We start from the raw sequence: 22,873 nt of genomic DNA, 5'->3' as shown, positions 1-22,873 counted from the left end.
AAGAACACAGTGGCCTCAATCATTCTGCAGCATTGAAGGTCCCCTAGAACACAGTGGCTTCCATCATTCTGTAGCATTGAAGGTCCCCAAGAACACAGTGGCCTCCATCATTCTGCAGCATTGAAGGTCCCCAAGAACACAGTGGCCTCCATCATTCTGCAGCATTGAAGGTCCCCTAGAACACAGTGGCCTCCATCATTCTGCAGCATTGAAGGTCCCCAAGAACACAGTGGCCTCCATCATTCTGCAGCATTGAAGGTCCCCAAGAACACAGTGGCCTCCATCATTCTGTAGCATTGAAGGTCCCCAAGAACACAGTGGCCTCCATCATTCTTAAATGGAAGAAGTTTGGAACCACCAAGACTCTTCCTTGAGCAATCGGGGAGGTGACCAAGAACCTGAGTCACTCTGACAGAGCTCCATAGTTCCTCTGTGGAGATGGGAGAAGCTTCCAGGGCTACCATCTCTGCAGCACTCCACCAATCAGGCCTTTATGGTAGAGTGGCCAGACGGACGCCACTCCTCAGTAAAAGGCACATGAAGACTTTCAGACCATGAGAAACAAGATTCTCTGGTCTGATGAAACCGACTCTTTTGGCCTGAATGCCAAGTGTCACATCTGGAGGGAACCTGGCACCATCCCTATGATGAAACATGGCGGTGACCGTGGGAATGTTTTTAGGAGACTAGTCAGGATCGAGGGAAAGATGAACTGAGCAAAGTACAAAGAGACACTAAAATTGGCCACGCACACCGACAGTGTGGTGAAGAAGGTGCCTCTTCAACCTCAGGAGGTTAAAGAAATTTGTCTTTGCCTCTTAAGACAATCACAATCTTCTACAGATGCACAATTGAGAGCATCCTGTCATGCTGTATCACCGCCTGGTACGGCAACTGCTCCGCCCTCAACTGTAAGGCTCTCCAGAGGGTAGTGAGGACTGCACAACGCATCACCGGGGCAAACTACCTGCCCTCCAGGACACCTACAGCACCCCGGTGATGCGTTGTGCAGACCTCACTACCCTCTGGAGTCACAGGAATGCCGTAAAAACTATCAAGGACCTCAACCACCCGAGCCACTGCCTGTTCACCCTGCTATCATCCAGAAGGCGAGGTCAGTACAGGTGCATCAAAGCTGGGACCGAGAGACTGAAAAACAGCTTCTATCTCAAGGCCATCAGACTGTTAAATAGACATCACTAGCCGGCCTCCACCCGGTTCCTCAACCCTGCACATTAGAGGCTGCTGCCCTATGTACATAGACTTGGACTCACTGGCCACTTTAATCATGGAACACTGGTCACTTTAATAATGTTTACATACTTCTTTACTCGTTTCATACGTGTATATATATACTGTAGTCAGTGCCACTCCGACATTGCTCGTCCTAAAATTTAAATATTTCTTAATTCTATTTTTCACTTTTCGATTTGTGTATTGTTGAGAATTGTTAGATACTACTGCACTGTTGGATCTAGGAACACAAGCATTTAGTTAGATATTACTGCACTGTTGGAGCTAGAAACACAACCATTTAGTTAGATATTACTGCACTGTTGGATCTAGGAACACAAGCATTTAGTTAGATATTACTGCACTGTTGGAGCTAGAAACACAAGCATTTAGTTAGATACTACTGCACTGTTGGAGCTAGAAACACAAGCATTTAGTTAGATATTACTGCACTGTTGGAGCTGGAAACACAAGCATTTAGTTAGATATTACTGCACTGTTGAAGCTAGAAACACAAGCATTTAGTTAGATATTACTGCACTGTTGGAGCTAGAAACACAAGCATTTAGTTAGATATTACTGCACTGTTGGAGCTAGAAACACAAGCATTTAGTTAGATATTACTGTATTGTTGGAGCTGGGAACACAAGCATTTAGTTAGATATTACTGCACTGTTGGAGCTGGGAACACAATAATTTCTCTTCACTCTCAATAACATCTGCTAAGTATGTGACCAATCTATAATTAAAGTTGATGATGTCCTCCTCTTGGAGAGCGACTGAGGAGGCTCATTTGCATGCGCCTTGTGTCCTTCTCAAAACCCATTGGAGGAGGTCAGAGGGGAGTGACCTCTGGCTTTCTCATTCAATGGGTTTTGAGAAGGAGATGAGGAGCGAGGACACAAGTATGCAATTGAGATCTTCCCTCTGTCCTGAGCAGGCAAAAAGACTGTCAGATGTCCGCCCCCCCTAGCAACCACCTGACCCTAGCAACTAGTGGCCAGGTCAGAGGTCACTGGGGGTTTGGGTCGCCAGTATGACATCCTAGTCTCTGGCACTGTCAGTGGATGGTTGAGCTGAAAGTAATGTCAGTCGCAGGCAGGGGGAATCTGTGTCAGTAGCAGGCAGGGGGGAATCTGTGTCAGTAGCAGGCAGGGGGGAATCTGTGTCTGTGAGCGAGAGACTGACAATGTCTGTTTCTTTCAGCAGAAAATCAATTGCTACAAGTGAGTCAAGCCTCTGGTTGGGTGAAGTTGGAAAAGCTGGAGGAATCTACCAAGCCAGGCCCAAGGAGGGGTCTACAACCACAAGGCCAAACAGCAGACAACAAGCCAACAAAACACAGAAGACTGAAGTGACAAGCTGTTTAGATACTGTTAGTAGGTAGAACTGATTACGTTATTATTGGTGAAATCTAGACATTTTTGTGGCAGACATTTAGAAAGATTTGTATTAGTAGTTTTGATGGGTTGGGAATATAAATTGAGAAGCCGTGTTAATATTATTATTATTATTGTTCAATAAATTAAAGTAATGAATCAATGTATGTTGACTTTTAATGTATGGACTTTAAAACTGCCATGAAATGGTTTTCCCATTTATCTAGGGGAACATTTTATCTAGGGGAACATTTATCTAGGGGAACATTTATCTAGGGGGAAAGTTTTCTGTTATGACTCATCTTCTCGGCTTCCGTCGTGCAATTTGTTGGGACAGTGTTGCCAGAGATACGTATTAACATTAGATTCATAATAACACCCACTGTTTACGTTGCCAATGGGCCACGCGGTGCATTCTGGGTAAACTCAAGACAAATCTCCTTCAAGGAGTCAATGGTAGTCAATGCACGGAGGGACTGGAGCTGAGACACAAGGTAAGATGGCAGAGAAGAAGATTGAGTCGGGGAATGCACAAGGAGAAGATGGAGTCGGGGAATGCACAGGGAGAAGATGGAGTCGGGGAATGCGCAGGGAGAAGATGGAGTCAGGGAATGCACAGGGAGAAGATTGAGTCGGGGAATGCGCAGGGAGAAGATGGAGTCGGGGAATGCACAAGGAGAAGATGGAGTCGGGGAATGCACAAGGAGAAGATGGAGTCGGGGAATGCACAAGGAGAAGATGGAGTCGGGGAATGCACAAGGAGAAGATGGAGTCGGGGAATGCACAAGGAGAAGATGGAGTCCTCATTAAAAATAAGAATTTGTTCTTAACCTACTTGCATAGTTAAATAAAGGTTTTTAAAAAATGACCCTACACTTCAATCTTTCCCTCTCTTCAACGTACCTACAACAATATAACAACACATTCTCCACGGTTTCATTGACCAGACACAAACCAATCACATGCTTGCCAACCAGTGCCACCCGGTTGATGTTGGACATGGTTGGAATTGATTTTTAGGGATGGGGGAGGGCCTATCATAATTTATTAGGGCTCTTTATTTTCTCAGAAGTACTGAGTTTGGTAGGAGGATTGTGACATGTTGTTCACCGTGATTGACCACACACTCCAGCACGGTAGGTGGCGCAATGCACTTTTAACGTTTGTTTGCGGACCGCCATTATATCATAGAAGAAGAAGTTGCTCAATCTGTCAGTCAAATAGTGTAGGTAGAGAGCGCTATCAAACTGGTAACTATAGAATTAGTCTTTATTCAACATCGACAAGACGTGGAATCATTTTGGTACGTTTTTAAAACAACACATCTGGAAATTAGCTAGCTACTATGGTCACACGTTGCCATTGATTGATATGGCTAATGTTAGCTAGCTAGCTCAGATAGTTCACTGTTTTACACGTGGTACGTTTATTCACGTAACGTTAGATAAGATTAAATAAAGTGGGTGTTTCAACATCAAATGTAAGTATGACATAGTTTTCTAGATTATAGCCAATCTCTGAAGTAGAAAACGGACTAAACTCCACTCCATGGCGGAGGAAGTCCCCCAACAGAGTGTAGCAGAAACAGGGGCATCATTTGAGAAAGGTGCAATCCTGTGTGTTCCTTAATGTTTATTTTATTTATTTAACCAGGTAGGCTAGTGGAGAACAAGTTCTCATTTACAACTGCGACCTGGCCAAGATAAAGCAAAGCAGTTCGACAGATACAACGACACAGAGTTACACATGGAGTAAAACAAACATACAGTCAATAATACAGTATAAACAAGTCTATATACAATGTGAGCAAATGAGGTGAGAAGGGAGGTAAAGGCAAAAAAGGCCATGGTGGCAAAGTAAATACAATATAGCAAGTAAAACACTGGACTGGTAGTTTTGCAATGGAAGAATGTGCAAAGTAGAAATAAAAATAATGGGGTGCAAAGGAGCAAAATAAATACATTAATTAAATACAGTTGGGAAAGAGGTAGTTGTTTGGGCTAAATTATAGGTGGGCTATGTACAGGTGCAGTAATCTGTGAGCTGCTCTGACAGTTGGTGCTTAATGTGGACCCTCCTGCATCTGCAGGAACCCCTCCTTAATGTGGACCCTCCTGCATCTGCAGGAACCCCTCCTTAATGTGGACCCTCCTGCATCTGCAGGAACCCCTCCTTAATGTGGACCCTCCTGCATCTGCAGGAACCCCTCCTTAATGTGGACCCTCCTGCATCTGCAGGAACCCCTCCTTAATGTGGACCCTCCTGCATCTGCAGGAACCCCTCCTTAATGTGGACCCTCCTGCATCTGCAGGAACCCCTCCTTAATGTGGGCACTCCTGCATCTGCAGGAACCCCTCCTTAATGTGGGCACTCCTGCATCTGCAGGAACCCCTCCTTAATGTGGGCACTCCTGCTTCTGCAGGAACCCCTCCTTAATGTGGACCCTCCTGCATCTGCAGGAACCCCTCCTTAATGTGGACCCTCCTGCATCTGCAGGAACCCCTCCTTAATGTGGACCCTCCTGCATCTGCAGGAACCCCTCCTTAATGTGGACCCTGCTGCATCTGCAGGAACCCCTCTTTAGACTTATTTTGGTCCATTAAAAAAAAAAGTTGTACTGCAGAAATCGCTCCTCCATTTCCTGGTTGCTGAAACCCTTATAGTAAGCCTGTTTTACTTTCACCTTTATTTAACGAGTCAGTGTAGAACAAATTCATATCTACCAAACGGCCTCCTGCGGGGACGGGGAGTAAAAATATAGATACAAATAACACACATCACGACGAGAGAGACAACACTACGGGTGTCGGCCGTCATTCTAAATAAGAATTTGTTCTTAACTTACTTGGTTGAGTACAACCAAGTTGTGGTGTTTGGCTCTCTCAGTTGTGGTTTAACCTGTAAAAATAAAAATAAATGAATCAAAAATAGAGACCTAAGACAATAACATGGTAGCACAATACAGGGTACATACATGATTGGGGACAAACAACAGCAATACATGTCAGTTTGTGTCAAAATAGGATTCTAGTGGAGAATCATTATACCATCTAAACCGCTGTGAAATATATTTTACATCACCAAAAATATTGTTGATGCAGGAACCGCTGGGGAGCTTGAGGGGGGTGAAGGTGTTGATGCAGGAACCACTGGGGAGCTTGAGGGGGGTGAAGGTGTTGATGCAGGAACCACTGGGGAGCTTGAGGGGGGTGAAGGTGTTGATGCAGGAACCACTGGGGAGCTTGAGGGGGGTGAAGGTGTTGATGCAGGAACCACTGGGGAGCTTGAGGGGGGTGAAGGTGTTGATGCAGGAACCACTGGGGAGCTTGAGGGGGGTGAAGGTGTTGATGCAGGAACCACTGGGGAGCTTGAGGGGGTGAAGGTGTTGATGCAGGAACCACTGGGGAGCTTGAGGGGGGTGAAGGTGTTGATGCAGGAACCACTGGGGAGCTTGAGGGGGGTGAAGGTGTTGATGCAGGAACCACTGGGGAGCTTGAGGGGGTGAAGGTGTTGATGCAGGAACCACTGGGGAGCTTGAGGGGGTGAAGGTGTTGATGCAGGAACCACTGGGGAGCTTGAGGGGGTGAAGGTGTTTATGCAGGAACCACTGGGGAGCTTGAGGGGGGTGAAGGTGTTGATGCAGGAACCACTGGGGAGCTTGAGGGGGTGAAGGTGTTTATGCAGGAACCACTGGGGAGCTTGAGGGGGTGAAGGTGTTGATGCAGGAACCACTGGGGAGCTTGAGGGGGGTGAAGGTGTTGATGAAGGAACCACTGGGGAGCTTGAGGGGGTGAAGGTGTTGATGCAGGAACCACTGGGGAGCTTGAGGGGGTGAAGGTATTGATGCAGGAACCACTGGGGAGCTTGAGGGGGTGAAGGTGTTGATGCAGGAACCACTGGGGAGCTTGAGGGGGTGAAGGTGTTTATGCAGGAACCACTGGGGAGCTTGAGGGGGTGAAGGTGTTGATGCAGGAACCACTGGGGAGCTTGAGGGGGTGAAGGTGTTTATGCAGGAACCACTGGGGAGCTTGAGGGGGTGAAGGTGTTGATGCAGGAACCACTGGGGAGCTTGAGGGGGTGAAGGTGTTGATGCAGGAACCACTGGGGAGCTTGAGGGGGTGAAGGTGTTGATGCAGGAACCACTGGGGAGCTTGAGGGGGTGAAGGTGTTGATGCAGGAACCACTGGGGAGCTTGAGGGGGTGAAGGTGTTGATGCAGGAACCACTGGGGAGCTTGAGGGGGTGAAGGTGTTGATGAAGGAACCACTGGGGAGCTTGAGGGGGTGAAGGTGTTGATGCAGGAACCACTGGGGAGCTTGAGGGGGTGAAGGTGTTCATGCAGGAACCACTGGGGAGCTTGAGGGGGTGAAGGTGTTGATGCAGGAACCACTGGGGAGCTTGAGGGGGTGAAGGTGTTGATGCAGGAACCACTGGGGAGCTTGAGGGGGTGAAGGTGTTTATGAAGGAACCACTGGGGAGCTTGAGGGGGTGAAGGTGTTTATGCAGGAACCACTGGGGAGCTTGAGGGGGTGAAGGTGTTTATGCAGGAACCACTGGGGAGCTTGAGGGGGTGAAGGTGTTTATGCAGGAACCACTGGGGAGCTTGAGGGGGTGAAGGTGTTGATGCAGGAACCACTGGGGAGCTTGAGGGGGTGAAGGTGTTGATGAAGGAACCACTGGGGAGCTTGAGGGGGTGAAGGTGTTGATGCAGGAACCACTGGGGAGCTTGAGGGGGTGAAGGTATTGATGCAGGAACCACTGGGGAGCTTGAGGGGGTGAAGGTGTTGATGCAGGAACCACTGGGGAGCTTGAGGGGGTGAAGGTGTTTATGCAGGAACCACTGGGGAGCTTGAGGGGGTGAAGGTGTTGATGCAGGAACCACTGGGGAGCTTGAGGGGGTGAAGGTGTTTATGCAGGAACCACTGGGGAGCTTGAGGGGGTGAAGGTGTTGATGCAGGAACCACTGGGGAGCTTGAGGGGGGTGAAGGTGTTGATGCAGGAACCACTGGGGAGCTTGAGGGGGGTGAAGGTGTTGATGCAGGAACCACTGGGGAGCTTGAGGGGGGTGAAGGTGTTGATGCAGGAACCACTGGGGAGCTTGAGGGGGTGAAGGTGTTGATGCAGGAACCACTGGGGAGCTTGAGGGGGGTGAAGGTGTTGATGAAGGAACCACTGGGGAGCTTGAGGGGGTGAAGGTGTTGATGCAGGAACCACTGGGGAGCTTGAGGGGGTGAAGGTGTTCATGCAGGAACCACTGGGGAGCTTGAGGGGGTGAAGGTGTTGATGCAGGAACCACTGGGGAGCTTGAGGGGGTGAAGATGTTTATGCAGGAACCACTGGGGAGCTTGAGGGGGTGAAGGTGTTGATGCAGGAACCACTGGGGAACTTGAGGGGGTGAAGGTGTTCATGCAGGAACCACTGGGGAGCTTGAGGGGGTGAAGGTGTTGATGCAGGAACCACTGGGGAGCTTGAGGGGGTGAAGATGTTTATGCAGGAACCACTGGGGAGCTTGAGGGGGTGAAGGTGTTGATGAACGAACCACTGGGGAGCTTGAGGGGGGTGAAGGTGTTGATGCAGGAACCACTGGGGAGCTTGAGGGGGGTGAAGGTGTTGATGCAGGAACCACTGGGGAGCTTGAGGGGGGTGAAGGTGTTGATGCAGGAACCACTGGGGAGCTTGAGGGGGGTGAAGGTGTTGATGAAGGAACCACTGGGGAGCTTGAGGGGGGTGAAGGTGTTGATGAAGGAACCACTGGGGAGCTTGAGGGGGGTGAAGGTGTTGATGCAGGAACCACTGGGGAGCTTGAGGGGGTGAAGGTGTTGATGCAGGAACCACTGGGGAGCTTGAGGGGGTGAAGTTGTTGATGCAGGAACCACTGGGGAGATTGAGGGGGTGAAGGTGTTGATGCAGGAACCACTGGGGAGCTTGAGGGGGGTGAAGGTGTTGATGCAGGAACCACTGGGGAGCTTGAGGGGGGTGAAGGTGTTGATGAAGGAACCACTGGGGAGCTTGAGGGGGGTGAAGGTGTTGATGAAGGAACCACTGGGGAGCTTGAGGGGGGTGAAGGTGTTGATGCAGGAACCACTGGGGAGCTTGAGGGGGGTGAAGGTGTTGATGCAGGAACCGCTGGGGAGCTTGAGGGGGGTGAAGGTGTTGATGCAGGAACCGCTGGGGAGCTTGAGGGGGGTGAAGGTGTTGATGCAGGAACCGCTGGGGAGCTTGAGGGGGGTGAAGGTGTTGATGCAGGAACCGCTGGGGAGCTTGAGGGGGGTGAAGGTGTTGATGCAGGAACCGCTGGGGAGCTTGAGGGGGGTGAAGGTGTTGATGCAGGAACCGCTGGGGAGCTTGAGGGGGGTGAAGGTGTTGATGCAGGAACCGCTGGGGAGCTTGAGGGGGTGAAGGTGTTGATGCAGGAACCGCTGGGGAGCTTGAGGGGGGTGAAGGTGTTGATGCAGGAACCGCTGGGGAGCTTGAGGGGGGTGAAGGTGTTGATGCAGGAACCGCTGGGGAGCTTGAGGGGGTGAAGGTGTTGATGCAGGAACCGCTGGGGAGCTTGAGGGGGTGAAGGTGTTGATGCAGGAACCGCTGGGGAGCTTGAGGGGGTGAAGGTGTTGATGCAGGAACCGCTGGGGAGCTTGAGGGGGTGAAGGTGTTGATGCAGGAACCGCTGGGGAGCTTGAGGGGGTGAAGGTGTTGATGCAGGAACCGCTGGGGAGCTTGAGGGGGGTGAAGGTGTTGATGCAGGAACCGCTGGGGAGCTTGAGGGGGTGAAGGTGTTGATGCAGGAACCGCTGGGGAGCTTGAGGGGGTGAAGGTGTTGATGCAGGAACCGCTGGGGAGCTTGAGGGGGTGAAGGTGTTGATGCAGGAACCGCTGGGGAGCTTGAGGGGGTGAAGGTGTTGATGCAGGAACCGCTGGGGAGCTTGAGGGGGTGAAGGTGTTGATGCAGGAACCGCTGGGGAGCTTGAGGGGGTGAAGGTGTTGATGCAGGAACCGCTGGGGAGCTTGAGGGGGTGAAGGTGTTGATGCAGGAACCGCTGGGGAGCTTGAGGGGGTGAAGGTGTTGATGCAGGAACCGCTGGGGAGCTTGAGGGGGTGAAGGTGTTGATGCAGGAACCGCTGGGGAGCTTGAGGGGGTGAAGGTGTTGATGAAGGAACCACTGGGGAGCTTGAGGGGGTGAAGGTGTTGATGCAGGAACCGCTGGGGAGCTTGAGGGGGTGAAGGAACCACTGGGGAGCTTGAGGGGGTGAAGGTGTTGATGAAGGAACCACTGGGGAGCTTGAGGGGGTGAAGGTTTTGATGAAGGAACCACTGGGGAGCTTGAGGGGGTGAAGGTGTTGATGAAGGAACCACTGGGGAGCTTGAGGGGGGTGAAGGTGTTGATGCAGGAACCACTGGGGAGCTTGAGGGGGGTGAAGGTGTTGATGCAGGAACCGCTGGGGAGCTTGAGGGGGTGAAGGTGTTGATGCAGGAACCGCTGGGGAGCTTGAGGGGGTGAAGGAACCACTGGGGAGCTTGAGGGGGTGAAGGTGTTGATGAAGGAACCACTGGGGAGCTTGAGGGGGTGAAGGTTTTGATGAAGGAACCACTGGGGAGCTTGAGGGGGGTGAAGGTGTTGATGAAGGAACCACTGGGGAGCTTGAGGGGGGTGAAGGTGTTGATGCAGGAACCACTGGGGAGCTTGAGGGGGGTGAAGGTGTTGATGCAGGAACCGCTGGGGAGCTTGAGGGGGTGAAGGTGTTGATGCAGGAACCACTGGGGAGCTTGAGGGGGGTGAAGGTGTTGATGCAGGAACCACTGGGGAGCTTGAGGGGGGTGAAGGTGTTGATGCAGGAACCACTGGGGAGCTTGAGGGGGTGAAGGTGTTGATGCAGGAACCACTGGGGAGCTTGAGGGGGGTGAAGGTGTTGATGCAGGAACCACTGGGGAGCTTGAGGGGGGTGAAGGTGTTGATGCAGGAACCACTGGGGAGCTTGAGGGGGGTGAAGGTGTTGATGCAGGAACCACTGGGGAGCTTGAGGGGGGTGAAGGTGTTGATGCAGGAACCACTGGGGAGCTTGAGGGGGGTGAAGGTGTTGATGCAGGAACCACTGGGGAGCTTGAGGGGGGTGAAGGTGTTGATGCAGGAACCACTGGGGAGCTTGAGGGGGGTGAAGGTGTTGATGAAGGAACCACTGGGGAGCTTGAGTGGGGTGAAGGTGTTGATGCAGGAACCACTGGGGAGCTTGAGGGGGTGAAGGTGTTCCTGAAGGAACCACTGGGGAGCTTGAGGGGGTGAAGGTGTTCCTGAAGGAACCACTGGGGAGCTTGAGGGGGTGAAGGTGTTGATGCAGGAACCACTGGGGAGCTTGAGGGGGTGAAGGTGTTGATGAAGGAACCACTGGGGAGCTTGAGTGGGGTGAAGGTGTTGATGCAGGAACCACTGGGGAGCTTGAGGGGGGTGAAGGTGTTGATGAAGGAACCACTGGGGAGCTTGAGGGGGGTGAAGGTGTTGAAGGAACCACTGGGGAGCTTGAGTTTGAGGTTTTAAAAAAACTTTTCCGAGACTGTAAAAGGTGCTCGTGTCAGATTTGAGTACAACCAGGATGTGTTGTTTGGCTCTCAGTTGTGGTTTGGCCTGAACAAATAAAAACATAGCTAGAAAGAGAGGATCATTAGGACAATACAAGTTGCAATGGCAAATAACATTTCATTTTTTCTACCTTTTTAATTTAACTAGACAAGTCCGTTTTAGAACATTTTCTTATTTACAATGACGGTCTACACCAGCCAAACCCAGATGATACTGGGCCAATTGTGCGCCGCCCTATGGGACTCCCAATCACGGCCAGTTGTGATACAGCCTGGATTCGAACAAGGGTGTCTATAGTGACGCCTCTAGCACTGAGATACAGTGCCTTAGACCGCTGCGCCACTCGAATGAATGAATGAATGAATGAATGAACGAACGAGTCGTGCGTCAGTGCATTCGGAAAGTATTCAGGCCCCTTAAATTTTTCCTCATTGTTACGTTACAGCAGGGTAGCCTAGTGGTTAGAGTGTAGAGGTGGCAGGTAGCCTAGTGGTTAGAGTGTAGAGGTGGCAGGGTAGCCTAGTGGTTAGAGTGTAGAGGTGGCAGGTAGCCTAGTGGTTAGAGTGTAGAGGTGGCAGGTAGCCTAGTGGTTAGAGTGTAGAGGAGGCAGGTAGCCTAGTGGTTAGAGTGTAGAGGTGGCAGGTAGCCTAGTGGTTAGAGTGTAGAGGAGGCAGGTAGCCTAGTGTTTAGAGTGTAGAGGTGGCAGGTAGCCTAGTGTTTAGAGTGAATGGCAGGTAGCCTGTGGTTAATGTAGAGGTGGCAGGTAGCCTAGTGGTTAGAGTGAAGGTGGCAGGGTAGCCTAGTGGTTAGAGTGTAGAGGTGGCAGGGTAGCCTAGTGGTTAGAGTGTAGAGGTGGCAGGTAGCCTAGTGGTTAGAGTGTAGAGGTGGCAGGGTAGCCTAGTGGTTAGAGTGTAGTGCATTCGGAAGCCTAGTGGTTAGAGTGTAGAGGTGGTAGTATTGGTTAGGCCCTTAAATTTTTAGCCTCATTGTTACGTGGCAGGTAGCCTAGCAGGGTAGCCTAGTGGTTAGAGCGTTGGACTAGTAACCGGAAGGTTGCAAGTTCAAACCCCCGAGCTGACAAGGTACAAATCTGTCGTTCTGCCCCTGAACAGGCAGTTAACCCACTGTTCCCAGGCCGTCATTGAAAATAAGAATATATGACTTGCCTGGTTAAATAAAGGTAAAATAAACAGCCTCATTCTGAAATGGATTCAATAGTTTTTTCCCTCATCAATCTACACACAATATCCCATTAATGACAAAGCAAAAACAGGTTTTAAGAAACGTTTGCAGATGAAATATCACATTTACACCATCACTCAGTACCTTGTTGAAGCACCTTTGGCAGAGATTACAGCCTTGAGTCTTCTTGGGTATGATGCTACAAGCTTGGCACACCTGTATTTGGGGAGTTTCTACCATTCTTCTCTGCAGATCCTCTCACAGCTATTTCCAGGTCTCTCCAGAGATGTTCAATCGGGTTCAAGTCCGGGCTCTGGCTGGACCACTCAAGGACATTCAGAGACTTGTCCCGAAGCCACTCCTGCATTGTCTTGGCTGTGTGCTTAGGGTCGTTGTCCTGTTGGACGGTGAACCTTCACCCCAGTCTGAGGACCTGAGCGCTCTGGAGCAGGTTTTCATCAAGGATCTCTCTGTACTTTGCTCCGTTCATCTTTACCTCGATCTTGACTAGTCTCTCGATTTCTTATGAGCCAATCTTTACTTTCTCAAAAAAAAAGTCCCACCTGCCTCTTAAAAACACGCTCACTGCGAAATGCAGCGTATGCCAAATCTTACAACAGATTAGAGACTCTGATTTAGCAAGATGACGAGGTCATATGGATAATTATCACAAATTATATATAGCCTGTAGAGATATGTTGCATGAATTCACAATGGAAATACAATTCAATTGAGAGAAAAAAAACAATAGAATTATTAAACCTGCTCTCATAATTTCGCTGTTCTATGCTTGACACGCAGTTCCCTTATCACTTGACACTGTGCGTACGCATGGGCATGGCTGTGTGTAAACTTTACCAGACACTTCATTCACCATGGAGTTTAGTCCGCTATGATCTAGCTACTGTAGTAGTTACACTTTGGTCTAGCTACTGTAGAAGTTACAAACGTTGATCTAGCTACTGTAGTAGTTACACGTTGATCTAGCTACTGTAGTAGTTACAAACGTTGATCTAGCTACTGTAGTAGTTACAAACGTTGATCTAGCTACTGTAGTAGTTACACGTTGGTCTAGCTAATGTAGAAGTTACAAACGTTGATCTAGCTACTGTAGTAGTTACACGTTGATCTAGCTACTGTAGTAGTGACAAACGTTGATCTAGCTACTGTAGTAGTGACAAACGTTGATCTAGCTACTGTACTAGTTACAAACGTTGATCTAGCTACTGTAGTAGTTACACGTTGATCTAGCTACTGTAGAAGTTACAAACATTGATCTAGCTACTGTAGTAGTTACACGTTGGTCTAGCTAATGTAGAAGCTACAAACGTTGATCTAGCTACTGTAGTAGTTACACATTGGTCTAGCTACTGTAGTAGTTACACGTAGTGACTTGAGCTACTGTAGTAGTTACAAAGTAGTTACATTGATCTAGCTACTGTAGTAGTTACAAACATTGATCTAGCTACTGTAGTAGTTACACGTTGGTCTAGCTAATGTAGAAGCTACAAACGTTGATCTAGCTACTGTAGTAGTTACACATTGGTCTAGCTACTGTAGTAGTTACACGTTGGTCTAGCTAATGTAGAAGCTACAAACGTTGATCTAGCTACTGTAGTAGTGACACGTTGATCTAGCTACTGTAGTAGTGACAAACGTTGATCTAGCTACTGTAGTAGTTACACATTGGTCTAGCTACTGTAGTAGTTACACGTTGGTCTAGCTAATGTAGAAGCTACAAACGTTGATCTAGCTACTGTAGTAGTTACACGTTGATCTAGCTACTGTAGTAGTTACAAACGTTGATCTAGCTACTGTACTAGTTACAAACGTTGATCTAGCTACTGTAGTAGTTACACGTTGATCTAGCTACTGTAGTAGTTACAAACGTTGATCTAGCTACTGTAGTAGTTACACGTTGGTCTAGCTAATGTAGAAGCTACAAACGTTGATCTAGCTACTGTAGTAGTTACACGTTGATCTAGCTACTGTAGTAGTTACAAACGTTGATCTAGCTACTGTAGTAGTTACACGTTGATCTAGCTACTGTAGTAGTTACAAACGTTGATCTAGCTACTGTAGTAGTTACACGTTGATCTAGCTACTGTAGTAGTTACACGTTGATCTAGCTACTGTAGTAGTTACACGTTGATCTAGCTACTGTAGTAGTTACACGTTGATCTAGCTACTGTAGTAGTTACAAACGTTGATCTAGCTACTGTAGTAGTTAGCTAATGTAGTAGTTACAAACGTTGATCTAGCTACTGTAGAAGTTACACATTGGTCTAGCTACTGTAGTAGTGACACGTTGATCTAGCTACTGTAGTAGTGACACATTGATCTAGCTACTGTAGTAGTTCCAGATTCTCACTCTCATATTGATGTTCTTCAGAAGCTCCGGAGTCCACAATGACCTCAGGTCCAGAACAACGCTCCGTGTTTGAGTACTGTCTTCAAGACTCTGCTCTACAGGAGGTCCGAGGAGTTACCAGTGTTCATGAGCCTCCTGAACACTGTCATGGTGGGTAGCTAGTTGTAAAGCCATGTCTATGGCTGTTGTACATCCTGAAAGCAGTTATTTGTGCCCCGGTTGTTTGTTTGTCATGTAAATAGTCATTAATATAAACTCAACAGGTAAAGTGTTGGTCCCATGTTTCATGAGCTGAAATAAAAGATCTCAGAAATGTTCCATACTCACAAAAAGCTTATTTCTCTCAAATTTTGTGCACAAATTTGGCTGCGCCCCTGCCCAGTCATATGAAATCCATAGATTTATTTCAATTGACTGATTTCCTTATATGTACATTAAGTCTGTAAATTCGTTGAAATTGTTGCATATTTTCAGTTCGGTATAGTTTATCTCCCATGTTACTCAAGTCCTGTATGTATGTCATCCTAACAGGAGTGACTGTGTGCCCCAAGGAGGATCTCCAGGATGAGAAACAGCCAGAGAGCAGCCTGGGTAGAGATGTGTCTGACAGGATGGTGTGCTCGGCCTGCCAGTGCCCCTTCGACACCCGGGAGGAGCAGGTGAATAACTGACTGAGGGTTGGGATGGACTGACCAGAGACCATAAAGGAGAGATTCACCCATTTTTAATATTATATTGGTTTTTCGGCATCTTTGAGCCATGTTCTATAGATTCCCGGTTAGTGTTACGATACCAACATTTAACTAACGATACCAGGCCAAGTATCACCATGCCAACGATACGATACCAGGCCAAGTATCACCATACCAACGATACGATACCAGGCCAAGTATCACCATGCCAACGATACGATACCAGGCCAAGTATCACCATGCCAACGATACGATACCAGGCCAAGTATCACCATGCCAACGATACGATACCAGGCCAAGTATCACCATGCCAACGATACGATACCAGACCAAGTATCACCATGCCAACGATACGATACCAGGCCAAGTATCACCATGCCAACGATACGATACCAGGCCAAGTATCACCATGCCAACGATACGATACCAGGCCAAGTATCACCATGCCAACGATACGATACCAGGCCAAGTATCACCATGCCAACGATACGATACCAGGCCAAGTATCACCAGGCCAAGTATTACGATACCAGGCCAAGTATCACCATTCCAACATTTTACTAACGATACCAGATGAGGTCCTTTATCTACTGACCCAGAGTCAGATGGTCTCCTTTATCTACTGACCCAGAGTCAGATGAGGTCCTTTATCTACTGGCCCAGAGTCAGATGGTCCCTTTATCTACTGACCCAGAGTCAGATGAGGTCACCATTGGTCCAACATTTTACTGACCCAGAGTCAGATGATACCAGATGAGGTCCTTTATCTACTGACCCAGAGTCAGATGGTCTCCTTTATCTACTGACCCAGAGTCAGATGAGGTCCTTTATCTACTGACCCAGAGTCAGATGAGGTCCTTTATCTACTGACCCAGAGTCAGATGGTCTCCTTTATCTACTGACCCAGAGTCAGATGAGGTCCTTTATCTACTGACCCAGAGTCAGATGGTCTCCTTTATCTACTGACCCAGAGTCAGATGGTCTCCTTTATCTACTGACCCAGAGTCAGATGAGGTCCTTTATCTACTGACCCAGAGTCAGATGGGCTCCTTTATCTACTGACCCAGAGTCAGATGGGCTCCTTTATCTACTGACCCAGAGTCAGATGGTCTCTTTATCTACTGACCCAGAGTCAGATGGTCTCCTTTATCTACTGACCCAGAGTCAGATGGTCTCCTTTATCTACTGACCCAGAGTCAGATGGTCTCCTTTATCTACTGACCCAGAGTCAGATGGTCTCCTTTATCTACTGACCCAGAGTCAGATGGTCTCCTTTATCTACTGACCCAGAGTCAGATGGTCTCCTTTATCTACTGACCCAGAGTCAGATGGACTCCTTTATCTACTGACCCAGAGTCAGATGGGCTCCTTTATCTACTGACCCAGAGTCAGATGGTCTCCTTTATCTACTGACCCAGAGTCAGATGGTCTCCTTTATCTACCCAGAGTCAGACCCAGAGAGTCAGATGGTCTCCTTTATCTACTGACCCAGAGTCAGACGGTCTCCTTTATCTACTGACCCAGAGTCAGATGGTCTCCTTTATCTACTGACCCAGAGTCAGATGGTCTCCTTTATCTACTGACCCAGAGTCAGATGGGTCTCCTTTGTCTCTACTGACCCAGAGTCAGATGGTCTCCTTTGTCTACTGACCCAGAGTCAGATGGTCTCCTTTGTCTACTGACCCAGAGTCAGATGGTCTCCTTTGTCTACTGACCCAGAGTCAGATGGTCTCCTTTGTCTACTGACCCAGAGTCAGACGGTCTCCTTTGTCTACTGACCCAGAGTCAGATGGTCTCCTTTGTCTACTGACCCAGAGTCAGATGGTCTCCTTTGTCTACTGACCCAGAGTCAGATGGTCTCCTTTATCTACTGACCCAGAGTCAGATGGTCTCCTTTATCTACTGACCCAGAGTCAGATGGTCTCCTTTGTCTACTGACCCAGAGTCAGATGAGGCTCTTTATCTACTGACCCAGAGTCAGATGGACTCCTTTGTCTACTGACCCAGAGTCAGATGGTCTCCTTTGTCTACTGACCCAGAGTCAGATGGTCTCCTTTGTCTACTGACCCAGAGTCAGACGGTCTCCTTTATCTACTGACCCAGAGTCAGACGGTCTCCTTTATCTACTGACCCAGAGTCAGACGGTCTCCTTTATCTACTGACCCAGAGTCAGACGGTCTCCTTTATCTACTGACCCAGAGTCAGACGGTCTCCTTTATCTACTGACCCAGAGTCAGACGGTCTCCTTTATCTACTGACCCAGAGTCAGACGGTCTCCTTTATCTACTGACCCAGAGTCAGACGGTCTCCTTTATCTACTGACCCAGAGTCAGACGGTCTCCTTTATCTACTGACCCAGAGTCAGACGGTCTCCTTTATCTACTGACCCAGAGTCAGACGGTCTCCTGGATACCATTTTATGTCTCTGCGTCCAGTTAACAGGAAGTTGCTAAGTAGCGCAATGACTTGAGGTATATTATATAGTGAATAAATCCCAAGTCATTGCGCTAATGCTAGTAAGCATCGGCTTGTGGAACTACTTCCAACTTCCTCCATACTGGACACAGAGACCTAAAAATGGTACCCGTGAATTCATCTGACTCTGGGGAAGAAAATAAAAAGCCTCGTGACAAAGTCCTGAAGTATCATTTCATGTCCAGTGGCAGAAACTAGCCTCAGAAGCCTGGATCCAAACGGAATATGCAATCTTTTGGTTTATGAAACAAATCATTTTTGATCCAGTCTAGTCAGTCGGTGTGGTACTAGTCAGTCAGTGTGGGACTAGTCAGTCAGTGTGGGACTAGTCAGTGATTTAGATGTGGAGTGTAATTTGTACTTTCAGATGGAGCACTACAAGCTTGACTGGCACCGTTTCAACCTGAGGCAGAGACCATCTGGTAAAACCCCAGCCACAGTGGAGGAGTTTGAGAGGAAGACCGGTGGAGGTGAGTCACCACGCATCTAATCTGGGCACTCAGAACCAAATCAGCAACTCTATGTTAATGTTAAGGTTGTCATGGGAGACGGCCAGACGTAACTACCTCATCAAGGCAAAGAGTGGCTACTTTGAAGAATATAAAATACATGTTGATTTGTTTAACACTTTTTTGGTTACTACATGATTCCATATGTGTTATTTCATAGTTTTGATGTCTTCACTATTATTCTTTTTATAATTATTATTACTATTAATAGGTTGGCCACCGTAGGGCCCTGATAGGTTGGCCACCGTAGGGCCCTGATAGGTTGGCCACCGTAGGGCCCCGATAGGTTGGCCACCGTAGGGCCCCGATAGGTTGGCCACCGTAGGGCCCCGATAGGTTGGCCACCGTAGGGCCCCGATAGGTTGGCCACCGTAGGGCCCCGATAGGTTGGCCACCGTAGGGCCCCGATAGGTTGGCCACCGTAGGGCCCCGATAGGTTGGCCACCGTAGGGCCCCGAATAGGTAGGTTGGCCACCGTAGGGCCACGAATAGGTAGGTTGGCCACCGTAGGCCCACGAATAGATAGGTTGGCCACCGTAGGCCCACGATAGATAGGTTGGCCACCGTAGGCCCACGAATAGATAGGTTGGCCACCGTAGGGCCCCGAATAGATAGGTTGGCCACCGTAGGGCCCCGAATAGATAGGTTGGCCACCGTAGGGCCCCGCATAGATAGGTTGGCCACCGTAGGGGCCCACTAATAGATAGGTTGGCCACCGTAGGGGCCCACTAATAGATAGGTTGGCCACCGTAGGGGCCCACTAATAGATAGGTTGGCCACCGTAGGGGCCCACTAATAGATAGGTTGGCCACCGTAGGGGCCCACTAATAGATAGGTTGGCCACCGTAGGGGCCCACTAATAGATAGGTTGGCCACCGTAGGGGCCCACTAATAGATAGGTTGGCCACCGGTACTAATGCTTCATGAAAGGAGTGAATATATTTGGCCAGGCGATGTGAGTTTATACACTTACTGAATTGAGGTTTTACTCCGCTGGTCTGAGGAAGAAATGACGAGTCCTCACTGTCCGAGACAGAGTCAAGAACAAGTAGAAATGTATCTGACGCGTGACAAGGCAACACCGAGACAGTCAATATGTGGTCTGGAGACCGGACTCCCTTCAACACTGGTGCTAGCTACGGGAATTGACCCACTACGACTTGGTGCGTCTATGTAATCTCGCTGAGTCTACCTTTTAAACCTAACGTGACCTGACCCATCACCTTATGCATTATGACTGAAACTAAATTGAATTTCAAATTAAAAAATCTTAACTTAGTTTTTGCTAGACATGTCTCCTGTGGACAGAGCAAATCAGTATCAACAATGGAAAAGACAAGGGTTGTGTCTAATGGTACCCTATTCCCTCTATAGTGCACTACTTTCAAGTGCTGGTCAAAAGCAGTGCACTATATAGGGTGCAACCCTTGTCTCTTCTTCATTCTACTCTATTTGTACAAATGAATTGGTTCTGTCCACAGGAGACATGTCTAGCATCTCAGGTTCTGACTCGGAGGACGAGGAACCAGACAGTGACTGGGCTGTGGAGAACACCGAGGCTGCTCCTCTACAGAAGGACCACGGTGTTCTAGAAGCGGAATCCTTCCGTCGCCTCTCCAACCGGGTCGTGTTCCAGAACTCTCAGGGGCAGTACCTGGCTGTCTACCGCTGTGTTCTGCAGAGCAAGGTGAGACTCGGACGGACTTGTGGACTCTTTTTTTTAACACAAAATAATCAGCCTCCCTTGAGAAATGAATGAAGAACGGGTTGTAATGTCATATGATTGAGTTACAGTGCTGCGAAAAAAGTATTTGTCATTTGATCTACTTTTACATATTTTTGATACTGAATTATCAAGCCTTAATCCAAAACCTAATAATAGATCGAGTGAACCTTAGTGGACAAATAACACAACGATTATGTACTTATTTCATAGACAAAGGTATGCAACACCCAATGCCCTTGTGTGAAAAGTAATGGCCCCCTTTCACTCATTAACTGGTTGTGCCACCTTTAGCTGCAACGACTACAACCACTTCCTGTAGTTGTTGATCAGTCCACCTTTAGCTGCAACGACTCCAACCACTTCCTGTAGTTGTTGATCAGTCCACCTTTAGCTGCAACGACTCCAACCCACCACTTCCTGTGGAGCTGTTGATCAGTCCACCTTTAGCTGCAATGACTCCAACCACTTCCTGTAGTTGTTGATCAGTCTCTCACGTCGCTGTGGAGGAATTTACTGTAGCTGCAAACGACTCCAACCAACCACTTCCTGTGGAGCTGTTGATCAGTCCACCTTTAGCTGCAATGACTCCAACCACTTCCTGTAGTTGTTGATCAGTCCACCTTTAGCTGCAAACGACTCCAACCAACCACTTCCTGTGGAGTTGTTGATCAGTCTCTCACGTCGCTGTGGAGGAAGTCTGGCCCAATTCCATTCCATGCAGAACTGCTATAACTCAACAACATTTGTGGGTTTTCAAGGATGAACTGCTCGTTTCAGGTCCTGCCACAACATCTCAGTTGGGATTAGATCTGGACTTTGACAAGGCCATTCCAAAACTTCAAATGTGTTGCTTTTTAACCATTTTCATGTAGACTTGATTTTGGGTTTGGGGTCATTGTCTTGCTGCATGACCCAGCTGCTCTTCAGCTCACTGTGGAATGCAGTGCTTGCTTTTCTCCAGACATAATGGGACCCATGTCTTCCAAAAAGTTGACTCCAGTTTGCCAAAAAGCACCTGGATGTTCATCAAGACTCTTGGCGTTATGGATGATGAGTCAAAAGGAACGTTTTGGACGACACATGATTTAATCCACTCTGTATTTCAGTCTGCCATAGAGGAAGACCGACAGACATGACAGCTCTGCTTGTAGCTCCTAAGACATGACAGACATGACAGCTCTGCTTGTAGCTCCTAAACAACTTTGCAGTATTACGTATGTTTGTGTCATTTCTTTGTTAGATACTACTACACTGATGGAGCTTGGAACACAAACATTTCACTATAACATCTGCTGAATATGTGTATGTAACCAATAAGATTTGATTTGACCTGGTGGCCTCTCTACAGTCTCAGTAACAAGACTATATGCATTTCAGTCTGCCATAGAGGAAGACCTGGTGGCCTCTCTACAGTCTCGTTAACAAGACTATATGCATTTCAGTCTGCCATAGAGGAAGACCTGGTGGCCTCTCTACAGTCTCGTTAACAAGACTATATGTCTCTTAACAAGACTATATGCTTTCAGTCTGCCATAGAGGAAGACCTGGTGGCCTCTCTAAGTCTCAGTAACAAGACTAAGACTATATGCATTTCAGTCTGCCATAGAGGAAGACCTGGTGGCCTCTCTACAGTCTCAGTAACATTTGCAGACAAGAGACCAGTATACTGCCAGAGAAAGACCTGGTGACGCATTTCAGTCTGCCATAGAGGAAGACCTGGTGGCTCTCAGTGATAACAAGAATCATATGCATTCTAAGTTGTAAGTTTAGGAAGACCAGTCTGCCATAGAGGAAGACCTGGCCTCTCTACAGTCTCAGTAACAAGACTATATGCATTTCAGTCTGCCATAGAGGAAGACCTGGTGGCCTCTCTACAGTCTCAGTAACAAGACTATATGCATTTCAGTCTGCCATAGAGGAAGACCTGGTGGCCTCTCTACAGTCTCAGTAACAAGACTATGTGCATTTCAGTCTGCCATAGAGGAAGACCTGGTGGCCTCTCTACAAAGTCTCAGTAACAAGACTACGTGGGTCATTCTGATGGCAGGTGGTGGACACTTCGCTGGAGCCGTGTTTCAAGGGTCAGTGATGAGAAGCCTGGCTTCATATTCTCTATTGCTATAGTGGTCTCAAATGGTACTAGATTCTCTAAATGGTGCTCTGTGGGGCCCTGGGCTCAGTTCTAAAGTGTCCTGTGTAGGGAATAGTGTCCTGGGTTCAGGTATAAAGTAGTGTCCTGTGTAGGGAATAGTGTCCTGGGTTCAGGTATAAAGTAGGGAATAGTGTCCTGGGTTCAGGTATAAAGTAGGGAATAGTGTCCTGGGTTCAGGTATAAAGTAGTGTCCTGTGTAGGGAATAGTGTCCTGGGTTCAGGTATAAAGTAGGGAATAGTGTCCTGGGTTCAGGTATAAAGTAGTGTCCTGTGTAGGGAATAGTGTCCTGGGTTCAGGTATAAAGTAGTGTCCTGTGTAGGGAATAGTGTCCTGGGTTCAGGTATAAAGTAGGGAATAGTGTCCTGGGTTCAGGTATAAAGTAGTGTCCTGTGTAGGGAATAGTGTCCTGGGTTCAGGTATAAAGTAGGGAATAGTGTCCTGGGTTCAGGTATAAAGTAGTGTCCTGTGTAGGGAATAGTGTCCTGGGTTCAGGTATAAAGTAGGGAATAGTGTCCTGGGTTCAGGTATAAAGTAGGGAATAGTGTCCTGGGTTCAGGTATAAAGTAGGGAATAGTGTCCTG

The 22,873-nt window shown here is 48.3% G+C and overlaps 1 protein-coding gene across 1 annotated transcript in view; it reads left to right on the top strand.

Annotated features, from left to right (window-relative positions):
- Positions 1-3,690: 3,690 nt before the first annotated feature.
- The window catches only part of ankzf1 (ankyrin repeat and zinc finger peptidyl tRNA hydrolase 1), a 37,716-nt gene continuing 18,533 nt past the window's right edge, over positions 3,691-22,873 (top strand). Inside the window, exons 1-6 of the mRNA XM_052523288.1 lie at positions 3,691-3,748; positions 14,759-14,887; positions 15,269-15,396; positions 18,272-18,374; positions 19,895-20,100; positions 22,111-22,220. Of these exons, the coding sequence (XP_052379248.1) occupies positions 3,712-3,748; positions 14,759-14,887; positions 15,269-15,396; positions 18,272-18,374; positions 19,895-20,100; positions 22,111-22,220 (713 nt within the window). The 5' untranslated portion in view covers positions 3,691-3,711. The remainder of the gene's footprint in view (positions 3,749-14,758; positions 14,888-15,268; positions 15,397-18,271; positions 18,375-19,894; positions 20,101-22,110; positions 22,221-22,873) is intronic.

This window comes from Oncorhynchus keta, chromosome 7, assembly GCF_023373465.1.
Source record: "Oncorhynchus keta strain PuntledgeMale-10-30-2019 chromosome 7, Oket_V2, whole genome shotgun sequence".
NCBI classification, from domain to species: domain Eukaryota; kingdom Metazoa; phylum Chordata; class Actinopteri; order Salmoniformes; family Salmonidae; genus Oncorhynchus; species Oncorhynchus keta.
The sequence above is the reverse complement of the archived record's forward strand: the minus strand, read 5'-3'. Positions and strand labels throughout refer to the sequence as shown.